The 20,353-nt window shown below is 48.4% G+C and overlaps 6 protein-coding genes across 6 annotated transcripts; 3 read left to right on the plus strand and 3 right to left on the minus strand.

The window, feature by feature from the left end:
• Positions 1-6,881: 6,881 nt before the first annotated feature.
• Positions 6,882-8,653, minus strand: H3C15 (H3 clustered histone 15). Its single transcript, XM_030852462.2, has one exon. The coding sequence runs from the start codon at positions 7,698-7,700 to the stop codon at positions 7,290-7,292; it is 411 nt and encodes a 136-aa protein (XP_030708322.1). The 5' UTR covers positions 7,701-8,653; the 3' UTR covers positions 6,882-7,289.
• Positions 8,654-8,782: 129 nt separating this feature from the next.
• On the minus strand, positions 8,783-9,891 carry H2AC19 (H2A clustered histone 19). Its single transcript, XM_030852460.3, has one exon. It carries the CDS (start codon positions 9,289-9,291, stop codon positions 8,899-8,901), a length of 393 nt encoding a protein of 130 aa, XP_030708320.1. The 5' UTR covers positions 9,292-9,891; the 3' UTR covers positions 8,783-8,898.
• LOC115850829 (histone H2B type 2-E-like) lies at positions 9,412-11,954 on the plus strand. The gene has a single exon (XM_030852461.3). It carries the CDS (start codon positions 9,642-9,644, stop codon positions 10,020-10,022), a length of 381 nt encoding a protein of 126 aa, XP_030708321.1. The 5' UTR covers positions 9,412-9,641; the 3' UTR covers positions 10,023-11,954.
• A 3,114-nt stretch (positions 11,955-15,068) lies between these two features.
• Positions 15,069-17,825, minus strand: LOC132597436 (histone H2B type 2-E-like). Its single transcript, XM_060300078.1, has one exon. It carries the CDS (start codon positions 17,591-17,593, stop codon positions 17,213-17,215), a length of 381 nt encoding a protein of 126 aa, XP_060156061.1. The 5' UTR covers positions 17,594-17,825; the 3' UTR covers positions 15,069-17,212.
• Positions 17,826-17,913: 88 nt separating this feature from the next.
• On the plus strand, positions 17,914-18,452 carry LOC132597435 (histone H2A type 2-A). Its single transcript, XM_060300070.1, has one exon. The coding sequence runs from the start codon at positions 17,944-17,946 to the stop codon at positions 18,334-18,336; it is 393 nt and encodes a 130-aa protein (XP_060156053.1). The 5' UTR covers positions 17,914-17,943; the 3' UTR covers positions 18,337-18,452.
• A 139-nt stretch (positions 18,453-18,591) lies between these two features.
• LOC115846962 (histone H3) lies at positions 18,592-20,353 on the plus strand. The gene has a single exon (XM_070046144.1). It carries the CDS (start codon positions 19,535-19,537, stop codon positions 19,943-19,945), a length of 411 nt encoding a protein of 136 aa, XP_069902245.1. The 5' UTR covers positions 18,592-19,534; the 3' UTR covers positions 19,946-20,353.

The raw sequence follows: 20,353 nt of genomic DNA on the forward strand, positions 1-20,353 counted from the left end.
TCTAATCCATTTTGAGTTTATTTTTGTGCATGGTGTTAGAGAGTGTTCTAATTTCATTCTTTTACATGTAGCTGTCCAGTTTTCCCAGTACCACTTATTGAAGGGAATGTCTTTTCTCCATTGTATATCCTTGCCTCCTTTGTCATAGATTAGTTGACCATAGGTGCGTGGGTTTATCTCTGGGCTTTCTATCCTGTTCCATTGATCTATATTTCTTTTTTTGTCTCAGTACTCTATTGTCTTGATTACTGTAGCTTTGTAGTATAATATGAAGTCAGGGAGTCTGATTCCTCCAGCTCTGTTTTTTTCCCTCAAGACTGCTTTGGCTATTCGGGGTCTATTGTGTCTCCATACAAATTTTAAGATTTTAAAACACAAAACTTAGGCTCAAATTCCATCCTGGCCACTTTTTAGCTGGGTGAACCACAGACCCAGGTGTCTCATCTTCACCAGAAATTTTCTTAACTGTAAGGCAGGGAAACAAACCTCTTCTTCCTTTCCTGAGTTCTTGTGGAATCAAATGAGAGGACATAAGTGAATAGCTTTTGTGATTCATAAGGCACTCAGGAACCCAAGTATTCTTAATGTCTGGGCCACAGTCTAGCAGAATCTCAAGATGCTAATCATCTAGAGATTAAATAATGTACCCATTGTTTCCTATGTATTAGTCTTTCTTTCCACAACATGATTGTAATGTTCCTAAAGGAAAGATTTAGGACTAATATCAATTAGTGTTTATCATAATGTTAATTAAATTGACTAATAATTATTAATTTATTGCCATGTTGAAACTCTGCTCTAAGTCTTTTGCATTACTTGTATTTATCTCATTTTATCCCTATGGTAATCCTATGAGGTGTCTACATTTATTGTCACTATTTTACAGATATTGAAACTGAGACATTGAACTCCTATTCTAGCTCCATATCTTTTCTCTTCCAGCTTTTCCCAGACAAATGAATCCGGGAACATTCTACTATTGCCCAGACAGTTCAGGCTGTCTCATGATTACCAGAGGCATCTAACCAAGGGCCAAAGACATTTCCCTGCACTGCCCCTGAAGCCTGGACTTCCGCATGTGGAGATACAGCCTCTCCTCTAGGCTCCACACTCATGGGCACAGACAGCATTAGTAAAAATGCAAAGCTATTGCTTTTAGTTTTAATACTCAGGTGCAAGTGACTGACAGATGGCCTTTTGGAGGTGGAGAGTTCATGGGCACCTAGACAGAGGGAAACCAGGGGAAGTCTGGGCCTGCTTCCAGAGGGCCCTAGGGGCTCAGGGCTCAGCATCCGTAGTGGTTTGAATAGTGTCCTCCCCCCAGATTCATGTCTACCCGGAAGCTCAGAATGTGATTTTGTTTGGAAATATGGTCTTTGCAGATGTAACTAAGGGTCTTGAGATGAAATCATCCTGGATTGAGGGTGGGATAAGTGAAAGGAGAGGGAGAGTTGGACACAGAGATTCAGGGAAGAAGGTCCTGTGAAGACAAAGGCAGAAATTGGAGTGATGCTGCCAGAAGCCAAGGAACGCCAGTAGACAGTGGAAGCTGAAAGAGGCAAGGAAGAATTCTCCCCTAGAAGCTCTGGAGAGAGCATGGCCCTGCTGATACTTTGATTTCAGACTACTGATCTCCAGAACTGTGAGAGAATAAATTTCTGTTGTTTTAAGCTAGCAAGTTTGTGGTAATTTGCTATAGTATAGCAGCCCTAAGGAAAAGAACACAGCATGCTTGCAGCAGTTTGGGTGTGAGATGTCCTGAAGAGTAAGAAGAGTTTGCCACTGCTGCAGACCACAACGGAGTCAATCTGGGTTCTTCCTGCCCTGGTATGGCCTCAGGGAGCCCTACAGACGTCCATGGCTGGGAGAGGTCAACCAGTGTCTAGAGGCCCTCAGTGCCACTTGTGAAGATGGAGATGCCCTGAGGAACTCTGGGTTGAGCAGGTCAAGGGGCTCATGAAGGGGCCAGTCTGATAGCTGTGGAGTACCAAGTCTCCCATTCTTGAGGCCATTTCTTCTCCTCTGCCATCTCCCTTCCCTCCCTCCCACCTTTCCTCCAAGTACACTGCACACTCTGCTTCTTATCACACTCAAATCTCCCTTCCCACAAATGAAAAGAAACTAGTGTCTTTCATGAATACAGGATGGTGTATTAGTTTCCCATTCCTGCGTTAACAAATTACCACAGATTTAGTGGCTTAAAACAACACAAATTTATTCTCTTGTAGTTCTGGAGGTCAGAAGCCAAAAATGACTCTTAAGGGGCTAAAATCAAGTGCCGGAAAGACTGATTCCTTCTGGAGGCTCTGTGGGGAGAATCCACTCGTCTCTTCTAGCTTCTAGAGGTTGCTGGCATTTCTTGGCTCCTGGCCTCATCACCCCATCCCTGCTTCTGTCATTACATCACCTTCTCCCCACTGAGCCTCGTGCCTCCCTCTAATAAGGTCTGTTGTGATTACATTTAGGGCCCACCCAGATAATCCAGGATAATCTCCCTGCCTCAGGGTCCTTAATTTAATCACATTGGCAAAGTCCCTTTTGCCATATAAGGTAACACATTCAGAGAGTCCAGGGATTAGGATGCAGGCATGCTAATGGGGGGCTGTTATTCAGTCTACCACAAATATGAACCACTCCCTAAAGCACCCCCCTTCAAGCACTGACCCATTAAGCAGGTCACTAGTGGTGAACTCTGCCCTCAGCAAAGGTCACCAGAAGCAGGCTAATGGTTGGCTTTAGCCATCTGTGGGCAAGGGTTACAGCCCAGGGAAGCTACCTTCTGCCCTCTTCTGGAGCCAACCTGCAGGAAATTCCTTCCAGACCTGCTGTTGGCCTGCAAATTCCTGAGAGTTCCCTGAGAGCTGGGAGGGGCCTGGATACTGGGTCCTTTTGAGTTAGGATTCAGAAGCCAGGGTTTCTGGGTAAGCAGGAGGAAGAGAGTCCACTGAAGCAATGAGGCCCTCAAACCTGTGTTCAATCAGACACCTCCTGTCATGTCCCTTCCCAGCTTCCAGTACTTGCCCTTTACTTGGTGTTTTCTGCTTAATATGAACTTCGGAGTCCCAGCACTTTGGTCAGAATCCCTGGCCCTGGCACTCACTAGCTGTGAGAGCTTGGGCAAAATACTCAAAGCTTCCCAGTCTAAAATGAGGATGATAGAACATCTACTTGCCTTGCAGGGTTGTCATGGTGATTAAAAGAGATACAAAATATAAAGCATAGTCAGAAGTGACTGAGCTTAATGCATAAGTGGTTGTTATTTCTGAACTTCAGTGTACAATATGTCCCTATGATGACCACAGTTGCCCCTTGGGACACTTTCTCCTGGTGGCCCTCTTCTCTTTCCAGCTCTCCTTCTGCCTCTTGGTGTTCTCTTCATCTACCAGCCCCATCACTGGTCCTGCTTGCCCAGGATGCCTGCCTCAGTCCTCTTCTCTTCTCCTTGACCCCTGGGTAGATCTCATCTCATTCCTTGCCTTCTGTTACCCTTATCTATCTGCTAAGGGCGTCCCCCAAAGTAGCTCCAGCTGAGCGCCTTTGCTGTTTAAATTAATATTCCTAACTCTTAGTGAATGTATCCTAGATGGATAACAGGAATCTCAACTTCAATGTTGGAAGGGACTTTATGCAGCTTCTTGGTTCCAAAAGCAATTTCTTCTCCCTAAATTCTCCACCTTAGTGAAAACTACCATTATCTCCTAGCTTCTCAAGCCAAGGAGAGGTTCCTTCCTCTCTTGCATTCTCCAAATACCTAAATCTTATCAAATTTACTTTCTACAATTCCCTCAAGTCCATCACTGTATCTCTGTCCACTCCTAGCCACTGCCTTAACTGAGGCCACCAACAGCTCTGATTAAAGGACACAAAGTCCAATAAACAATCCAGTTCCATGACCAACTTTTTCTGGAAACAGGCTGGACATGATGAAACTTTTAAAAAGAACATGAATTTCTTTTTGCTTGATTTTGTTTTTTGTAATCTGAAAGAGGAAAATTACTTAAGTACCTAAAATAATTAAATTTTGATATTGACATTAAAAAAATTGGGTACTACTTCACCCTAGGTTTTCAAACCAATGAAGACATTCCAGAAGTTTCCTATTAGGCCTAGGAAGTTTGACCTTCACAGAACAGTGGCAGGAATATCATCTTTGTCCTATTACCCAAAAGGTGTCAAAGCTAAAATGCCTGTGGCAGTTTGGGAAGCCCTGAAGGCACTGGAGAACTCTTCACACCTCCCAGAACAGGCTCACAGTGAGAACCAGATTCTGTTGTCTTGGCCTTGTGGGGCAAATCTCCCAAACAGCTGCTGATTGGTGAGGCAGCAGTGTTTTGCCAAGGCCTGACTCTCCACTGGGTGACAGGGATTGGGTCAGACAGGCCCACTTCCTCAGAAAGTGAGTGTGTATACACCTGTTTCCACTGCCTGTTGTTTCTTGGCCCCATGTGAGGGCAGGGGGCTGTCAGCTGAGTAGAGAACACTTCCATGGTTGAGGCCCAGAGCCCGGCTGTGTAGCAGCCCTGGAAGAGGGATCAATGATGCAGACAAGGCCCTGCCCTTAAGGGGCTCACCTTTGACAGGAAACCAGGAAAGACCAACCAAGGAGGGCCTCCCCTGTTCCACCAGCAAGAGACCAGTGCTCCTCCCTCTCTGCTTTCTTTCGTCATTATCCTTCCACACCCTGCAAGCATTGAGTTTGGTGAGTGAGCAATCTACTGCTGTGGTAGGAGGACAGACGTGGGTAGAAAAATGAGGGGGTGAAGGCAGGATATAGACATTCCTGCTAAGCTAGGAACCCCTGACCTGCCTTAGCCATGACAGATGCCCAGGCTGACCCCAAATTTCAGAGCCACAGGGAGATCTTAGATATCTGCTTTTAAATCTGATGCAGTATCCCTTCAGGGAGTATGATCCTGGGGAGGAAGAGCCCTAACATGGAAATCTATGTGCTCAGGGGTCTGCTGAGCCACTAATGGCTCAGACATGCTGGAAAGTCAATCACCGTCTGAGAACTTCAGGCTGCCTCTTTGAAAACAAACTTCAGTGGATGAGATGCTGGGTGTAAATGTGCCATCCCTGCACAGCCCTGAGTCACTGCTGCTTCTGCTTATATCTCACAGAGTACAGATCCTGAGGATCCCATCTTGCAGTGTTGGTCTGAGCAGGGAATGAAACCCTGGGTCTGTATTAGTTTTCTAGGGCAGCCATAACAAAATACCACAGACTGGGAGGCTTAAACAACTAATTTTATTTTCTCACAGTTCAATGTTAGAAGTCCAAGATCAAGATGTCGGCAGGTTGGATTTCTTCTGAGACCTGTCTCTTTGGCTTGCAGATGGCTGCCTTCTCATTGTGTCCTCACATGGATATCCTTCTGTGTTGTCTGTGTCCTGATTGCTTCTTCTTATAAGGACACGATTCATTTAGGGTCCATCTTAATGACCCCATTTTAAACTTAATTGCCTGTTTAGAGGTCCTATGCCCAAATACAGTTACATTCTGAGGTACAAGGAATTAGGGCTTCAACATATGAATTGTTGGGGGGCAAATTCAGCCCATAACAGGGCCTATTCTGAAAATCTCTGTGAGCCTGGGGCTGCAAACTGGGGACCCACTGTCAGAAGCTGCAGTCCACATTGCTCTTTTTTTCCCCACACTCCTTGCAAAGGGCAAAAAAGTTTACAAAAGTATGTCTACTTCAGTTTCTATTCCCCTCAGTGAATTCTCTCCCATCTCTGGTAATGCTTTTATCTATCAACTGTGCTGAGACAACAAAAACACAAACTCTGGCCTCTTCCAGATGCAAACAAGCGATGATCAAGGTTAAAAAGAGATAACATCTGAGACCCACATAAGTAGCTCCTATCTGAGTCTTGTGTAGTGTGGGCTCTACAAGATACTGTCCCACTCCCTCAGTTGAACAGGTTCATTCCTAAAAGACAGTAAGAGACCTTGGACTTCTGCTCTCATCTGGTGCAGGAATTGCCCCTCTGAGACCACGTAAAATCTCTGCCCTTACAGATCCTGGGACCAGCAAATGGGTGCAAGGGAGAGGAGCAGGGTCTGTTCTGCCTTCTATTGGTTCACTGCCTCCCACAGCTTGAACTCTGAGCGCCTTGACCTGGATGACTTCTCATATAACTACACAGAACTCACGCCTATGCCTCTCGGGATGTCTTCCAGGAAGAATCAGTCTCCTGCTGTGGAGCCGAGAACAATACCTACAAGACCGAGTCCCCGGGGAGTGGCCTAGGTTATGGCGGCCCTTGAGCTCCCGGCCGTCTGTCCCTTTCCCCACAGCTACTCCTTTGGGCTCAGGCCGGTCAAACCCACCCGACTGCCTGAACTGAATGCCAAGCCGCAGACACCAGATCCTATTTCGTCCTCTGGTCTATTCCTGCACACAGCTACCAGTACTTGTCTGAGTGGGGTTGGCATTTGAAAGAAAAGGAGCAAGGCTGAGGAAAGTGAGAATGTCAAGGGCTTAAAATAACAGGAGAAATCTTTGAGGCCCGCGCAGGAGTTTTGAGAGAGGGTGGAGTAAGGGGATGAATGGCCTCCGCTAAATTCTTCGCTGAGGAGTGATGCCTGGGCATTACCGACAACCAACACACAGGCAGGTTGCAACAATCCCTCACTTTCCCCGGCAGAAACGGGGCGGGACCGACCGAGATGGCGATTTCCCGCCGGAGGCGGAGAGCCACGCGGGGCGGGGCCCTTTCCGGCGGGGGTGAGGAGGTCAGACCTGCGCGCGGCTCTCAGCTGCCTGAAGGCCAGCCTCCGCGCGCTCAAGCCCGCGAATCCTGAGCGTCCCCTAGTGACTCCGCCTGGCCTAACAGCCCGCACCTCCCACCCCCCCACCCCCCCACTCCCCACCCGGGACAGATTACAGTTCTGGGCCAAGGTCGAGTACGAAGACGCCCTAGAAGAGCCCGACCCTACGGGAGGACCCGTGGCTGCCTCCAAGAAGCGAAACTGGGCGCCCTGGCCGCGCCCAAGAACGCAGCGGCAAGCTCGCCAGGCCAGAGAATCCGACTGACCAAACTCAAAGATCTTGACACCCCGGAAGGCGGCCAGCAAGCAGGGGACTAGGCCAGATACCTGGCCTTTCTTTAGCCTATCTGTTGGAGCCCAACGCTCTGCCCGCTCTAACAGCCTCTCCTCCCGGGGTATGCGAGGGTCCGCCGGGAGAGCACGGCCAAGTGGCACAGCTTCTTCCAAGTGCAGTTGTGGGTGGCTCTGAAAAGAGCCTTTGGATATGATGGAACCTCGAGCCGAGCGCACACTTCTTAAGCCCGCTCCCCACGGATGCGGCGGGCCAGCTGGATGTCTTTGGGCATGATAGTCACGCGCTTGGCGTGGATAGCGCACAGGTTCGTGTCTTCAAACAGCCCCACCAAGTAGGCCTCGCTCGCCTCCTGCAGCGCCATCACGGCCGAGCTCTGGAAGCGCAGGTCGGTCTTGAAGTCCTGCGCGATCTCGCGCACCAGCCGCTGGAAGGGCAGCTTGCGGATCAGCAGCTCGGTCGACTTCTGGTAGCGCCGGATCTCCCGCAGGGCCACGGTGCCCGGCCGGTAGCGGTGCGGCTTCTTGACGCCGCCGGTGGCCGGCGCGCTCTTGCGGGCCGCCTTGGTGGCCAGCTGCTTCCGCGGGGCCTTGCCACCGGTCGACTTACGGGCAGTCTGCTTTGTACGGGCCATAGCGAACCGAGACACGAGCTCACCGGCGCAGCGACGCGCAAGGAAAGGAACCGGGATCCAGCCCGCCGCAGCGGTCTTTATAGGCACAGTCTTTTCCCGATTGGGCGGATCAGTAATTGAAAGTCCCGCGCTGGCTGTCCATTGGCTGTGACGTCATCGGCCCTAGCGCCACTGATTGGCTTGGGCAGAATCCCCCCTACCCCCGCCCACCCGCCTCCCTTTCTACTTTCCAGTTTGCCAACAGTTTTCCCTGGCTTGTTTTTCCTTTCTTTCAGGGTGAGAGTTAGTTTTGAGCGCAACTGTGTCAGAATGTTCCTCCTCAGCCCTTCGCTCCCTTGGAACGCGCTACCCGCGAAACACTCTTTCTACGCTTTCTAGCTCCCGAATTGAACCTCAACCTTCTGTTTGGCCCCGCCGCCCCGCCGCCCCCGGAACGCCTTGTTGCCTTCTCAGAGCCCCCTAGCTTAGTTGGCATGACGGATCGTTGGGGGGTTTTTTGTTTTGTTTTGTTTCCGCCTTTCGGTGCTTTTCGGATCGGAAAGTTATGTGCGGCCCCCTCCGGGCGCAAGATTCCGCCTCCGAAACCCTAAGTAGGGACCTGTATCTCCGCCGCGAAGGCGCCTTTTTTTTCCCCCTTTGACACAGTCAACTCACTTAAGCCAAACCCCAGGTCCGCCACACTCCCGAAAACTGTCCGCTCCCCTAACCGACTGGGGTGAACGGGGCGTGTACGTGTGTGTGAGAGAGGTAACGTCCCCTTGGTACTAGACCTCAAGTGTTCAGCAGAGGCCTGGGGAACAACTATACTATAGAGTTGCTCACTAGGCGTCCGACTCCGAGTTAAGGCACCGCGGGTCGCCTGACAGAGCACTTAGAACTGAGTCGACCCTGGCGCCCAAGAGGCTTGCTACCTTCACCCGAGTTAACTAACCTCCCGGATTTACAACCCGTCGCCACCCACCGACCGAAGCATAACACCGGTAGGGCACTCAAACATTCCAGAGAATGGGCGAATGGCACTCCCTCCCCCTCTGTACCCCTGGGCCGCACGTCTACTACTGAGAAAGCTGAAACTGAGCAAACTAGGTGTTGAAACAACTCTTCTTACTTGAAAACGTGGGTGGCTCTGAAAAGAGCCTTTGATTTCACAGGTGCCCCTTCAGGTAGGGGGCTTGGGAGGGCTATCCGGAGACCGGCCTCACTTGCCCTTCGCCTTGTGGTGGCTCTCCGTCTTCTTGGGGAGCAACACGGCCTGAATGTTCGGCAAAACGCCGCCCTGGGCGATGGTGACTTTGCCCAACAGCTTGTTCAGCTCCTCGTCATTACGAATGGCCAACTGCAGGTGACGAGGAATGATGCGCGTCTTCTTGTTGTCTCGGGCCGCGTTGCCCGCCAGCTCCAGGATTTCCGCGGTCAGGTACTCGAGGACTGCCGCCATGTACACCGGCGCGCCGGCTCCCACCCGCTCGGCGTAGTTGCCTTTGCGCAGCAGGCGGTGCACTCGCCCCACCGGGAACTGCAGACCTGCGCGGGACGACCGCGACTTGGCCTTGGCGCGAGTCTTGCCTCCTTGTTTGCCACGACCAGACATGACAGCCACCGGCACTGCAAAATACCCCTGCTTGACGGCTAACAAATTCACTCTCAACAGCGCCGCTTCACCCTTTTATAGGCAGAACGGCGATAGTCTACGGAGCAATTTGATTGGCTAAAACACATCTTTGTCCTGGTGACCAATAGGATAGCTCAACCAGAATCCGCTCATTTACATAACCTCGTCCCCCTCGCAAGAGAGCCGCTGAAAACTCGCGAATCGCAGCGCGGCGTAATCCGAACCTTAATTTGCGTACAGCCTCTATAAGTACCGAGTCGCTTCCGGTAACCTCGGTGCCGCTGCTGTGTGTGTGTTCGTGGTGGTCTCTGCAGCTCGTGCTTGCCGTTATGCCTGAGCCGGCAAAATCCGCCCCGGCGTCCAAGAAGGGCTCGAAGAAAGCTGTCACCAAAGCCCAGAAGAAGGACGGCAGGAAGCGCAAGCGCAGCCGCAAGGAGAGCTATTCCATCTATGTGTACAAGGTACTGAAGCAAGTGCACCCGGACACCGGCATCTCGTCCAAGGCCATGGGCATCATGAACTCGTTCGTCAACGACATCTTCGAGCGCATCGCGGGCGAAGCGTCGCGCCTGGCGCATTACAACAAGCGCTCGACCATCACCTCCCGGGAGATCCAGACGGCCGTGCGCCTGCTGCTGCCCGGCGAGCTGGCCAAGCACGCCGTGTCCGAGGGCACCAAGGCGGTCACCAAGTACACCAGCTCCAAGTGAGTGCCTGCCGGGATGCGGCACGCGCACGAGTTGCCGGGCCGCTTGACTTTCCAAAGGCTCTTTTCAGAGCCACCCACCTTCTCAGTGGAAGAAGCTGTCATGTTGTTTTACACGGGTTTTTTGTGGTCCTTCTTTGCTTTTTGGTTTCCTCACCTAGTGAACGTTAATAGCATTCACAGTCGTTAAGTACGAACACAGCCATTACTTCCAGATAAGTGACGGAGTATTCTTACCTAGTTTGGGAGAAGCTGATGGGGTATAGATAGATGTGCTGAGTTTTGTCAGAACTTTTGAAACTGGCTGTTTCAATGATGTTTTTTATGAACTTAGGTATGCAAGGTGAAGTTGGAATATCAAAGGTGCGACCATCTGGTGTTCCCATCCCAAGTGGTAAAACAGTGGTTGTAATTAATTTTTTGTACTGTGTGCTCGGTGTTTATAAAAAAGGAATAACTCAACTTTCAATTGGTAGTAACAACTTCCTTGCATTTGTGTATCTTGCATTCACAAGCACCTGAGTACCCAGTTGATGTGTAGATTCCCCAATAGGGAAATTGGAGCTTGGTCTTGATACCTAGGAATTAACCATTCTTCTGGTAGGTTCTGTCTGCCTCATCTTAGATCAAATCACATAAAACTTGCCTAATACTCGGTGATAGTGTTCTCCCCAGAGAATTACCTCTTAGAAAAGCTTGCCCAATTTAAAAGACATGTCCATACAATGGAAATAAGATATGCATAATTTCCAAAGCAGGAAAATATTTGAAATGTTCGAGGAGCAAAAAGCCCCAATATAGCTGGGAATGCAGAGGAGACTGGCTTCAGAGGTTAGTGTCAGTGCTTTGGGAACCCTTGGATTGCTTTCTGTAGGGACATGAATAACAGGACCTCATTAACCTTAAAGTAGATCCCTCTGGTTGCTACGGTGAATCAAAGATCCTAGACTGTCCATAGTAGAAGCAAGGGAACCAATTAGGAGGGCTATTACAGTGTTGCAGGCTAGAGCAGTGACTCAATTAAAGTCTCTTTTCCAGACCAGCAGTATTAGAATTACCTGAGAATTTATTAAAGGTGGAATCTTCAGACCCTAATAATTTGTGTTAACGAGCCCTCTGGGTGATTCTGATGCATGCTAAAGTGTGAGAACCACTGGGTAGTCTAGACATGCCGGATTGGAGAACAGTAATAATAATGGAGATGGTGAGAAATGTTGCGATTAGGATTATATTTTGGAGGTAGTACTGTGGATAGGAGCAAAACCCCTAGGTTTTTAGCCTGAGCAACTGCGTAAACAGTGGTGCTGTTGATTAGGATTGAATACTGGGAGGAGGGATAGGTTGGGGCATTGAAGGGAGATCCAGAATTCTGATTTAAGATTGAGAACCTTCAATATATGGAGTTGACATTCAACATTCAACTCGATAAATGGAGTTGGCAGTGTGAGAGATGCATCTAGGGCTCAGCAAAGATAACATGAACCTGCTTTTTAAAAAAGTGCACAACCTAAAAATTGAGAAGTATGTTTTATTCGGTGGACTTAGCTGAGGACTTAAGCCTGGGATACAGCCTCTCAGATCCAAGGGACTGTTCCAAAGAGGTAAGGGAGGAGCCAGGATATAGAGGAGTTTTTGATGAAAAAAATAACCAAACATGTAGTCGAACATCAAAAGATTACTGGTAATCACAAAAACAGACATCTCAAGTTAATGATTTTAGTGCTTTCCTAGGTATGGGAAGATACAAGAGTTTGGCCTTATTGAAACCATTTCTTTGATATGCACCTTAACTATGTAGGGCCATTATCTTGTTTTTCTCCATCCTGAATCTCCTCAGGGTGCACCGTCAGGGGCCGCTGCAGTGGCTGAGGGCTTTTTGGCCACAACATCTTTTGCTTACTGAAATGGCAGGAGACATTCTTTGTCCACACTGTAAACACAGCACTGGGGATGAAGGCTATCACCTTATTCTTCTAGACTTTATTTCTCCTTCTATGTTTCCTTAACGTATTCTTTGAGATTTGATTTCGTATGTGTTTATGTAGTATAACTTAGTAGTTGATAGCCCTATAATGTATGTTATTGACTATGTAGCATTTTTCTTATTCTGTTTTTCTAATTTTATGCTGATTTTCATTAAGGAGCTCACCTAATCCCTTATGTAGGTGGAGCTCAAACTTGACTGCCCATAGGTACCTGGAGAACTTTTAGAAATACTGATGTCTGGGTGCCATCCCCAGAAATTCTGATTTAAGTGATTTGGGACACAGTCACCACTTGGAATTTTAAAATAAGTTCCCCAGGTGACTCTAATGAGCAATCAAGTTTGAGAACCATTGCCACATGTGTTTCCCAGAAAACAGATCTTATCTACAGTTCTTAGCGTTGGCATGATTGGTTTAAATGTAGTCCTAACCACTTCCCACACTGATTAGCTCAGGAATCTAGACCAATCTAATCAGCACAAACATTTCAGAAATTGAACTACTGGGAATGTAGATTGCTCTTATCTTTTGGTAAAGAATCTTTGCTTTCAGGAGGCTGCAGCAGAATGTAGTGTTATGTGGGTGTGAAGGCAAGAATGATTGTAGGCCACAGGAGGGCAACTGCTGAGAGGAAGAATTGGAAAGCTGAGCCACTCATGGAGTTCAGCCAGCCTCAGAGCCCTACTTGGATCTTGAAATATTTGAGAAATAATAATTTCCCAGAATAAAAGGAAAGATGATAGACCTTTTATCTTGGAAGATCTCAAAGAGGCCAAATAGGGTAGATAAGGAAAAATAGAGGTGCTCCAACTACACATTTGGACTAAATGTCCACGTTTTAAAATCAATATTTGACCAGGGCCAAAGATTAATATTGCCATTAAAATGAAGGACAGTCTAGGATTTTTAAAAATCTGAAATTTTATTTAAAAATTAAATAATTCTATTATTAAAAATTTTAGTTTGCATTAGTTTCTTAGGGCTGCCATAACAAATTCCCACAAACTGAGTGGCTTAAAACAACGGAAATTTATTCTGTCATCATTTCTGGAGGCTAGAAGTCTAAAGTCAATGTGTTGGCAGGCCCCTGTCCCTCTGAAGGCTCTTGGCCAGGATCCTTCCTTGTCTTTCAGCTTCTGGTAGCCCCAGGTATTATTTGGTTTACGACAAACCCTGACATTTGTCTCAGTTTTCTTCCTGTGCATTTCTACATTTTATTAGAAGGACACCTGTCATACTGGATTAGAGCCCACCCTAATGACCTTATTTTAACTTGATTACATCTATAAAGACCCTATTTTCAAATAAGGCCACATTCTAAGGCACTGGGGAGTTAGATTTCAACATATCTTTTGAGGGGACACAATTCAACTTATAACAGTAGTCAACAGCTGGGGTAGGCTGAATAGGGCTCCTAAATATGTCCACATCTAAACCCTAGAATCTGTGAACATTACCTTAAAGGTCAAAGGGGATTTTCCTGGTGTGATTTTGAGATAGGGAGATTATGCTGGATTATTTGGGTGGACCCAAATGTAATCACCAGTGTCCTCATGAGAGGCAAAAAAAAGCCAAGGGAGGAAAAAGGTGATGGAAGCAGAGAATTTGAAGATGGTAGGATGCTGGCTTTGAGAATGGAGGCAGGAACCATGAGCCAAGAAATATGCTCCTCTAGAACCTGGAAAATGCATGGAAAAGGATTCTCCCCTAGAACCTTTGGAGAGAGCAGTTTTGAGACCTGCCTGGTGAAACTGATTTTTGTGCTTCTGATCTCCAGAACTTTAAGAGAATAAATTTGTTTTAAGCCACCAGTTTATAGTTATTTGTTACAACAGCCGTAGGAAATTAATGCCACACCTTTATAGCAGGGGTCCCCAACTCCCGGGCAGCGGACCAGTGGGGGTCCACGGCTTGTTGGGAACCGGGCCGCACAGCACGAGGTGAGCGGCGGGCGAGCGAGGGAAGCTTCAACTGCTGCTCCCCATTGCTCGCGTTACTGCCTGAAACCGCCCCCCACGCACGTCTGTGTAAAATTGTCTTCCACAAAACCGGTCCCTGGTGCCAAAAAGGTTGGGCACCGCTGCTTTAAAGGATATTTTTTCGACAATTGGAGAAATTTGAATATAGATTGCATATTGGTTAATATTACTGAATCAATATTAAATTTTTGGCGTGTAATAATGGTACTGTAGTTATATAGGAGAATGTCCTTATTTTTAAGAGAGACATGTAAATAAAGTATTTAGGGAAAAGAATGAAATTTTGCCATTTGCAGGAACATGGATGGACTTGGAGGGCATTATGCTAAGTGAAATAGATCAGAGAAAGATACTGTATAATATTTATATGTGGAATCTAAAAATTACAACAAACTAGTAAATATAACATAAAAGAAGCAGACTCACAGATACAGAGAACAAACTAGTGGTTACCAGTGGAGAGGAGCAATTTAGGGGTGGGGGAGTGGGAAGTACAAACTACTGGGTGTAAGATAGGCTCAAGGATGTATTGTACAACACGGCGAATATAGCCAACATTTTGTAATAACTGTAAATGGAAAGTAACCTTCAAAAATTATATAGGGCTTCCCTGGTGGCATAGTGGTTGAGAGTCCGCCTGCCGATGCAGGGGACACGGGTTCGTGCCCCGGTCCGGGAAGATCCCACATGCCGCGGAGCGGCTAGGCCCGTGAGCCATGGCCGCTGAGCCTGCGCGGCCGGAGCCTGTGCTCCGCAACGGGAGAGGCCACAACAGTGAGAGGCCCACGTACCGCAAAAAAAAAAAAAAAAAAAAAAAAAAAAAAAAAAAAATTATATAAAAATTAAAAAAAATGTTAAGTAAGGAAAAATGTCACTATGTTTACAACTGATTTTCAAATGGTTCAGAAAATGCAAATGCAGCAAATAGTAACAATTGGTAAAACTAGATGAAGATAATGCTGGTCATTGCAGTTTCTTTCAACTTTTCTAAAGGTTTAAATTTTACAAAACAAAAAATTGAGAAAATTTTAAAAACTTGTAATCAGATTTAAAAAACTAGTACAGAAAACTTTCATAGACGTTAATTATTCCATTTTATTTTTACAGTATAATGTTAACTGATAAAATTTCAACATATGAACATATAAGATTTTTTTACTACATTATATTTAAAAGTCTTATGTATGTTTGAGAGTGATCATCTATATATTAACTAGAACTCTTAATGATATCCTTTGTTCATATTTTGCTACACTTATTAGAGATAACAGTGATTTATGTGGTTGCAATAGCCAAGGGATGCCCAATTAACATTGATTTAGACATTTCATTATTCTGCCTTCTAAGGTTGGAGGTTGAAACTGAAGTTGGATGGGGGATTTTAGTGAAACACTGAGACCAAAGCTAGATATGGAAAAAACCATATCTAGACATGTTATAGCGATTCTAAAAGCGTCCAGAGAAAAAACGATAGATCACCTATAAACGAGCAAGAATCGGGGTTTTAGAATCTACCCCTTTGTCCTTTCTCTTCCTTGAACTCCAGTTCTCATATTTCATATTCCCAACTTGGGAATTTGGTATTTCCTATTTGATATTTCCACCTGGATAGCTACCAGTAGTCTCAAAATTTTGTCCAAGACATTACTCTAGGCTTTCCTCCTCCAAACCTACTTGCCTCTCGTATCAGTAAATTGCAGCTCTTTCCAAGTGCTCAGTCCAAGAACCTGCAGTTAATCCTTGATTCCTCTCTTTCTGTCATAACCTATTTACAATTCATCAGTTTCATTTAAAATATATCTTGACTACTTTTCATCATCTCCACGGCTACCACCCATCTCTCTCCTGAGCTATTACTGTAGCCCTTTTGATATTCTCCCTGCCTCTACTCTTGCTCATCTATAGTCTATTTTTCAACATAGCATCCTGGGTGAGCTTTAGCGTAAGTCGAATAATGTCAGTACTCTTATCAAACTCTCCAAAGGCACTCTAACCTACTTAGAATTAAAGACAAAATCTTTGCAATGGCCTAGAGGCCCTTCAATGGCATACATAATGACTCTCAACTACCTTTCTGATCACATCTCCCTGCAGATCTTTCCTTTGCTCACTGTGCTTTAACCACAGTGGTCTTGCTTATTCCTTGAACTCCTCAAACTTGTGCCTGCCTCAGGGCCTTTGCACTTGCTGTTTTTGTTCTTAGAATACTCTTCTCCAAGATATCCTATGGCTCACTTTCTTCTTCAGGCCTCTGTTCAAATATTAACCGAAAGGAATAGCAAAGTGAGACACGACGTGTGTCTAGACTAAAAATTGTCTAGATGAAATGTGGATGAAAAATGTCACCTGCCATATCAGTAATCAAAGGATGTTGTGGCCATCAAGCCATCAGCCGCTGCAGCTACCCCAACTGTGCACCCTGAGGGGATTCGGGATGGAGAAAAACAGGATACTGCACCTAGACAGTTAAGGTGCATATCGAATGAATGATTTCAATCAGCCCACTCTTTCACCTTCCCATAGAGAAGTGCTAAATTCATTAACTTGAGATCGTTTTTTTAAATTTTCATTAATTAGAATTCTTTTGACGTTCAACTACCTGGTTTGGTTTTGCAAAACTGGTATATATTCTGGTTCCTCCCATACCGCCTTGGAATAGTCCCTCAGAGCTATCTGAAAGGCTGTCTCGGGCTTAGTCCTCAGCAAGTCACCGAATAAAATTTGATTCTTAACGCAGATTTTTTTTTAGTCGACGTATAGATTTTCTATACGTGCTGGGGCGTGGTCTCAAAGTATTGCGTTTTTTTTTTAAACGGTGTTACATTTGGTTTTCAGAGCTCAAGAAAAATGAATTTACAATCTAATTGCTGCAGAGCAACCACTGTTTAACTTTTTACCCCATCCTCCTGAGTAGATTTACACTGATCATCACCCATCGCTAACCGTTTTACTGGAAAAGGCAAGTTACTTGCATGAGAATGAACAATTACTCTAGCTAGTTCTTGATCGATAGACAAAATCTGGTCCTATCTTGGGTTTTTCCCTTCATCCTAAGGAAAATGGTAAATTTACACTACGGAAAGAGTAAGTGGCACAGAAAAGAACCATAACAAAATGAAAATAAATTGGATAACAGCTTCTTCCACTGAGAAGGTGGGTGGCTCTGAAAAGAGCCTTTGGAAAGTCAAGCGGCCCGGCAACTCGTGCGCGTGCCGCATCCCGGCAGGCACTCACTTGGAGCTGGTGTACTTGGTGACCGCCTTGGTGCCCTCGGACACGGCGTGCTTGGCCAGCTCGCCGGGCAGCAGCAGGCGCACGGCCGTCTGGATCTCCCGGGAGGTGATGGTCGAGCGCTTGTTGTAATGCGCCAGGCGCGACGCTTCGCCCGCGATGCGCTCGAAGATGTCGTTGACGAACGAGTTCATGATGCCCATGGCCTTGGACGAGATGCCGGTGTCCGGGTGCACTTGCTTCAGTACCTTGTACACATAGATGGAATAGCTCTCCTTGCGGCTGCGCTTGCGCTTCCTGCCGTCCTTCTTCTGGGCTTTGGTGACAGCTTTCTTCGAGCCCTTCTTGGACGCCGGGGCGGATTTTGCCGGCTCAGGCATAACGGCAAGCACGAGCTGCAGAGACCACCACGAACACACACACAGCAGCGGCACCGAGGTTACCGGAAGCGACTCGGTACTTATAGAGGCTGTACGCAAATTAAGGTTCGGATTACGCCGCGCTGCGATTCGCGAGTTTTCAGCGGCTCTCTTGCGAGGGGGACGAGGTTATGTAAATGAGCGGATTCTGGTTGAGCTATCCTATTGGTCACCAGGACAAAGATGTGTTTTAGCCAATCAAATTGCTCCGTAGACTATCGCCGTTCTGCCTATAAAAGGGTGAAGCGGCGCTGTTGAGAGTGAATTTGTTAGCCGTCAAGCAGGGGTATTTTGCAGTGCCGGTGGCTGTCATGTCTGGTCGTGGCAAACAAGGAGGCAAGACTCGTGCCAAGGCCAAGTCGCGGTCGTCCCGCGCAGGTCTGCAGTTCCCAGTGGGGCGAGTGCACCGCCTGCTGCGCAAAGGCAACTACGCCGAGCGGGTGGGAGCCGGCGCGCCGGTGTACATGGCGGCAGTCCTCGAGTACCTGACCGCGGAAATCCTGGAGCTGGCGGGCAACGCGGCCCGAGACAACAAGAAGACGCGCATCATTCCTCGTCACCTGCAGTTGGCCATTCGTAATGACGAGGAGCTGAACAAGCTGTTGGGCAAAGTCACCATCGCCCAGGGCGGCGTTTTGCCGAACATTCAGGCCGTGTTGCTCCCCAAGAAGACGGAGAGCCACCACAAGGCGAAGGGCAAGTGAGGCCGGTCTCCGGATAGCCCTCCCAAGCCCCCTACCTGAAGGGGCACCTGTGAAATCAAAGGCTCTTTTCAGAGCCACCCACGTTTTCAAGTAAGAAGAGTTGTTTCAACACCTAGTTTGCTCAGTTTCAGCTTTCTCAGTAGTAGACGTGCGGCCCAGGGGTACAGAGGGGGAGGGAGTGCCATTCGCCCATTCTCTGGAATGTTTGAGTGCCCTACCGGTGTTATGCTTCGGTCGGTGGGTGGCGACGGGTTGTAAATCCGGGAGGTTAGTTAACTCGGGTGAAGGTAGCAAGCCTCTTGGGCGCCAGGGTCGACTCAGTTCTAAGTGCTCTGTCAGGCGACCCGCGGTGCCTTAACTCGGAGTCGGACGCCTAGTGAGCAACTCTATAGTATAGTTGTTCCCCAGGCCTCTGCTGAACACTTGAGGTCTAGTACCAAGGGGACGTTACCTCTCTCACACACACGTACACGCCCCGTTCACCCCAGTCGGTTAGGGGAGCGGACAGTTTTCGGGAGTGTGGCGGACCTGGGGTTTGGCTTAAGTGAGTTGACTGTGTCAAAGGGGGAAAAAAAAGGCGCCTTCGCGGCGGAGATACAGGTCCCTACTTAGGGTTTCGGAGGCGGAATCTTGCGCCCGGAGGGGGCCGCACATAACTTTCCGATCCGAAAAGCACCGAAAGGCGGAAACAAAACAAAACAAAAAACCCCCCAACGATCCGTCATGCCAACTAAGCTAGGGGGCTCTGAGAAGGCAACAAGGCGTTCCGGGGGCGGCGGGGCGGCGGGGCCAAACAGAAGGTTGAGGTTCAATTCGGGAGCTAGAAAGCGTAGAAAGAGTGTTTCGCGGGTAGCGCGTTCCAAGGGAGCGAAGGGCTGAGGAGGAACATTCTGACACAGTTGCGCTCAAAACTAACTCTCACCCTGAAAGAAAGGAAAAACAAGCCAGGGAAAACTGTTGGCAAACTGGAAAGTAGAAAGGGAGGCGGGTGGGCGGGGGTAGGGGGGATTCTGCCCAAGCCAATCAGTGGCGCTAGGGCCGATGACGTCACAGCCAATGGACAGCCAGCGCGGGACTTTCAATTACTGATCCGCCCAATCGGGAAAAGACTGTGCCTATAAAGACCGCTGCGGCGGGCTGGATCCCGGTTCCTTTCCTTGCGCGTCGCTGCGCCGGTGAGCTCGTGTCTCGGTTCGCTATGGCCCGTACAAAGCAGACTGCCCGTAAGTCGACCGGTGGCAAGGCCCCGCGGAAGCAGCTGGCCACCAAGGCGGCCCGCAAGAGCGCGCCGGCCACCGGCGGCGTCAAGAAGCCGCACCGCTACCGGCCGGGCACCGTGGCCCTGCGGGAGATCCGGCGCTACCAGAAGTCGACCGAGCTGCTGATCCGCAAGCTGCCCTTCCAGCGGCTGGTGCGCGAGATCGCGCAGGACTTCAAGACCGACCTGCGCTTCCAGAGCTCGGCCGTGATGGCGCTGCAGGAGGCGAGCGAGGCCTACTTGGTGGGGCTGTTTGAAGACACGAACCTGTGCGCTATCCACGCCAAGCGCGTGACTATCATGCCCAAAGACATCCAGCTGGCCCGCCGCATCCGTGGGGAGCGGGCTTAAGAAGTGTGCGCTCGGCTCGAGGTTCCATCATATCCAAAGGCTCTTTTCAGAGCCACCCACAACTGCACTTGGAAGAAGCTGTGCCACTTGGCCGTGCTCTCCCGGCGGACCCTCGCATACCCCGGGAGGAGAGGCTGTTAGAGCGGGCAGAGCGTTGGGCTCCAACAGATAGGCTAAAGAAAGGCCAGGTATCTGGCCTAGTCCCCTGCTTGCTGGCCGCCTTCCGGGGTGTCAAGATCTTTGAGTTTGGTCAGTCGGATTCTCTGGCCTGGCGAGCTTGCCGCTGCGTTCTTGGGCGCGGCCAGGGCGCCCAGTTTCGCTTCTTGGAGGCAGCCACGGGTCCTCCCGTAGGGTCGGGCTCTTCTAGGGCGTCTTCGTACTCGACCTTGGCCCAGAACTGTAATCTGT

The sequence above is a fragment of the Globicephala melas genome, chromosome 1, assembly GCF_963455315.2.
Source record: "Globicephala melas chromosome 1, mGloMel1.2, whole genome shotgun sequence".
NCBI lineage: Eukaryota > Metazoa > Chordata > Mammalia > Artiodactyla > Delphinidae > Globicephala > Globicephala melas.

Excerpts from the sequence above, each read along its gene's own strand:
- H3C15 (XM_030852462.2), bottom strand. The coding sequence starts at position 7,700 with ATGGCCCGTACAAAGCAGACTGCCCGTAAGTCGACCGGTGGCAAGGCC.
- H2AC19 (XM_030852460.3), bottom strand. The coding sequence starts at position 9,291 with ATGTCTGGTCGTGGCAAACAAGGAGGCAAGACTCGCGCCAAGGCCAAG.
- LOC115850829 (XM_030852461.3), top strand. The coding sequence starts at position 9,642 with ATGCCTGAGCCGGCAAAATCCGCCCCGGCGTCCAAGAAGGGCTCGAAG.
- LOC132597436 (XM_060300078.1), bottom strand. The coding sequence starts at position 17,593 with ATGCCTGAGCCGGCAAAATCCGCCCCGGCGTCCAAGAAGGGCTCGAAG.
- LOC132597435 (XM_060300070.1), top strand. The coding sequence starts at position 17,944 with ATGTCTGGTCGTGGCAAACAAGGAGGCAAGACTCGTGCCAAGGCCAAG.
- LOC115846962 (XM_070046144.1), top strand. The coding sequence starts at position 19,535 with ATGGCCCGTACAAAGCAGACTGCCCGTAAGTCGACCGGTGGCAAGGCC.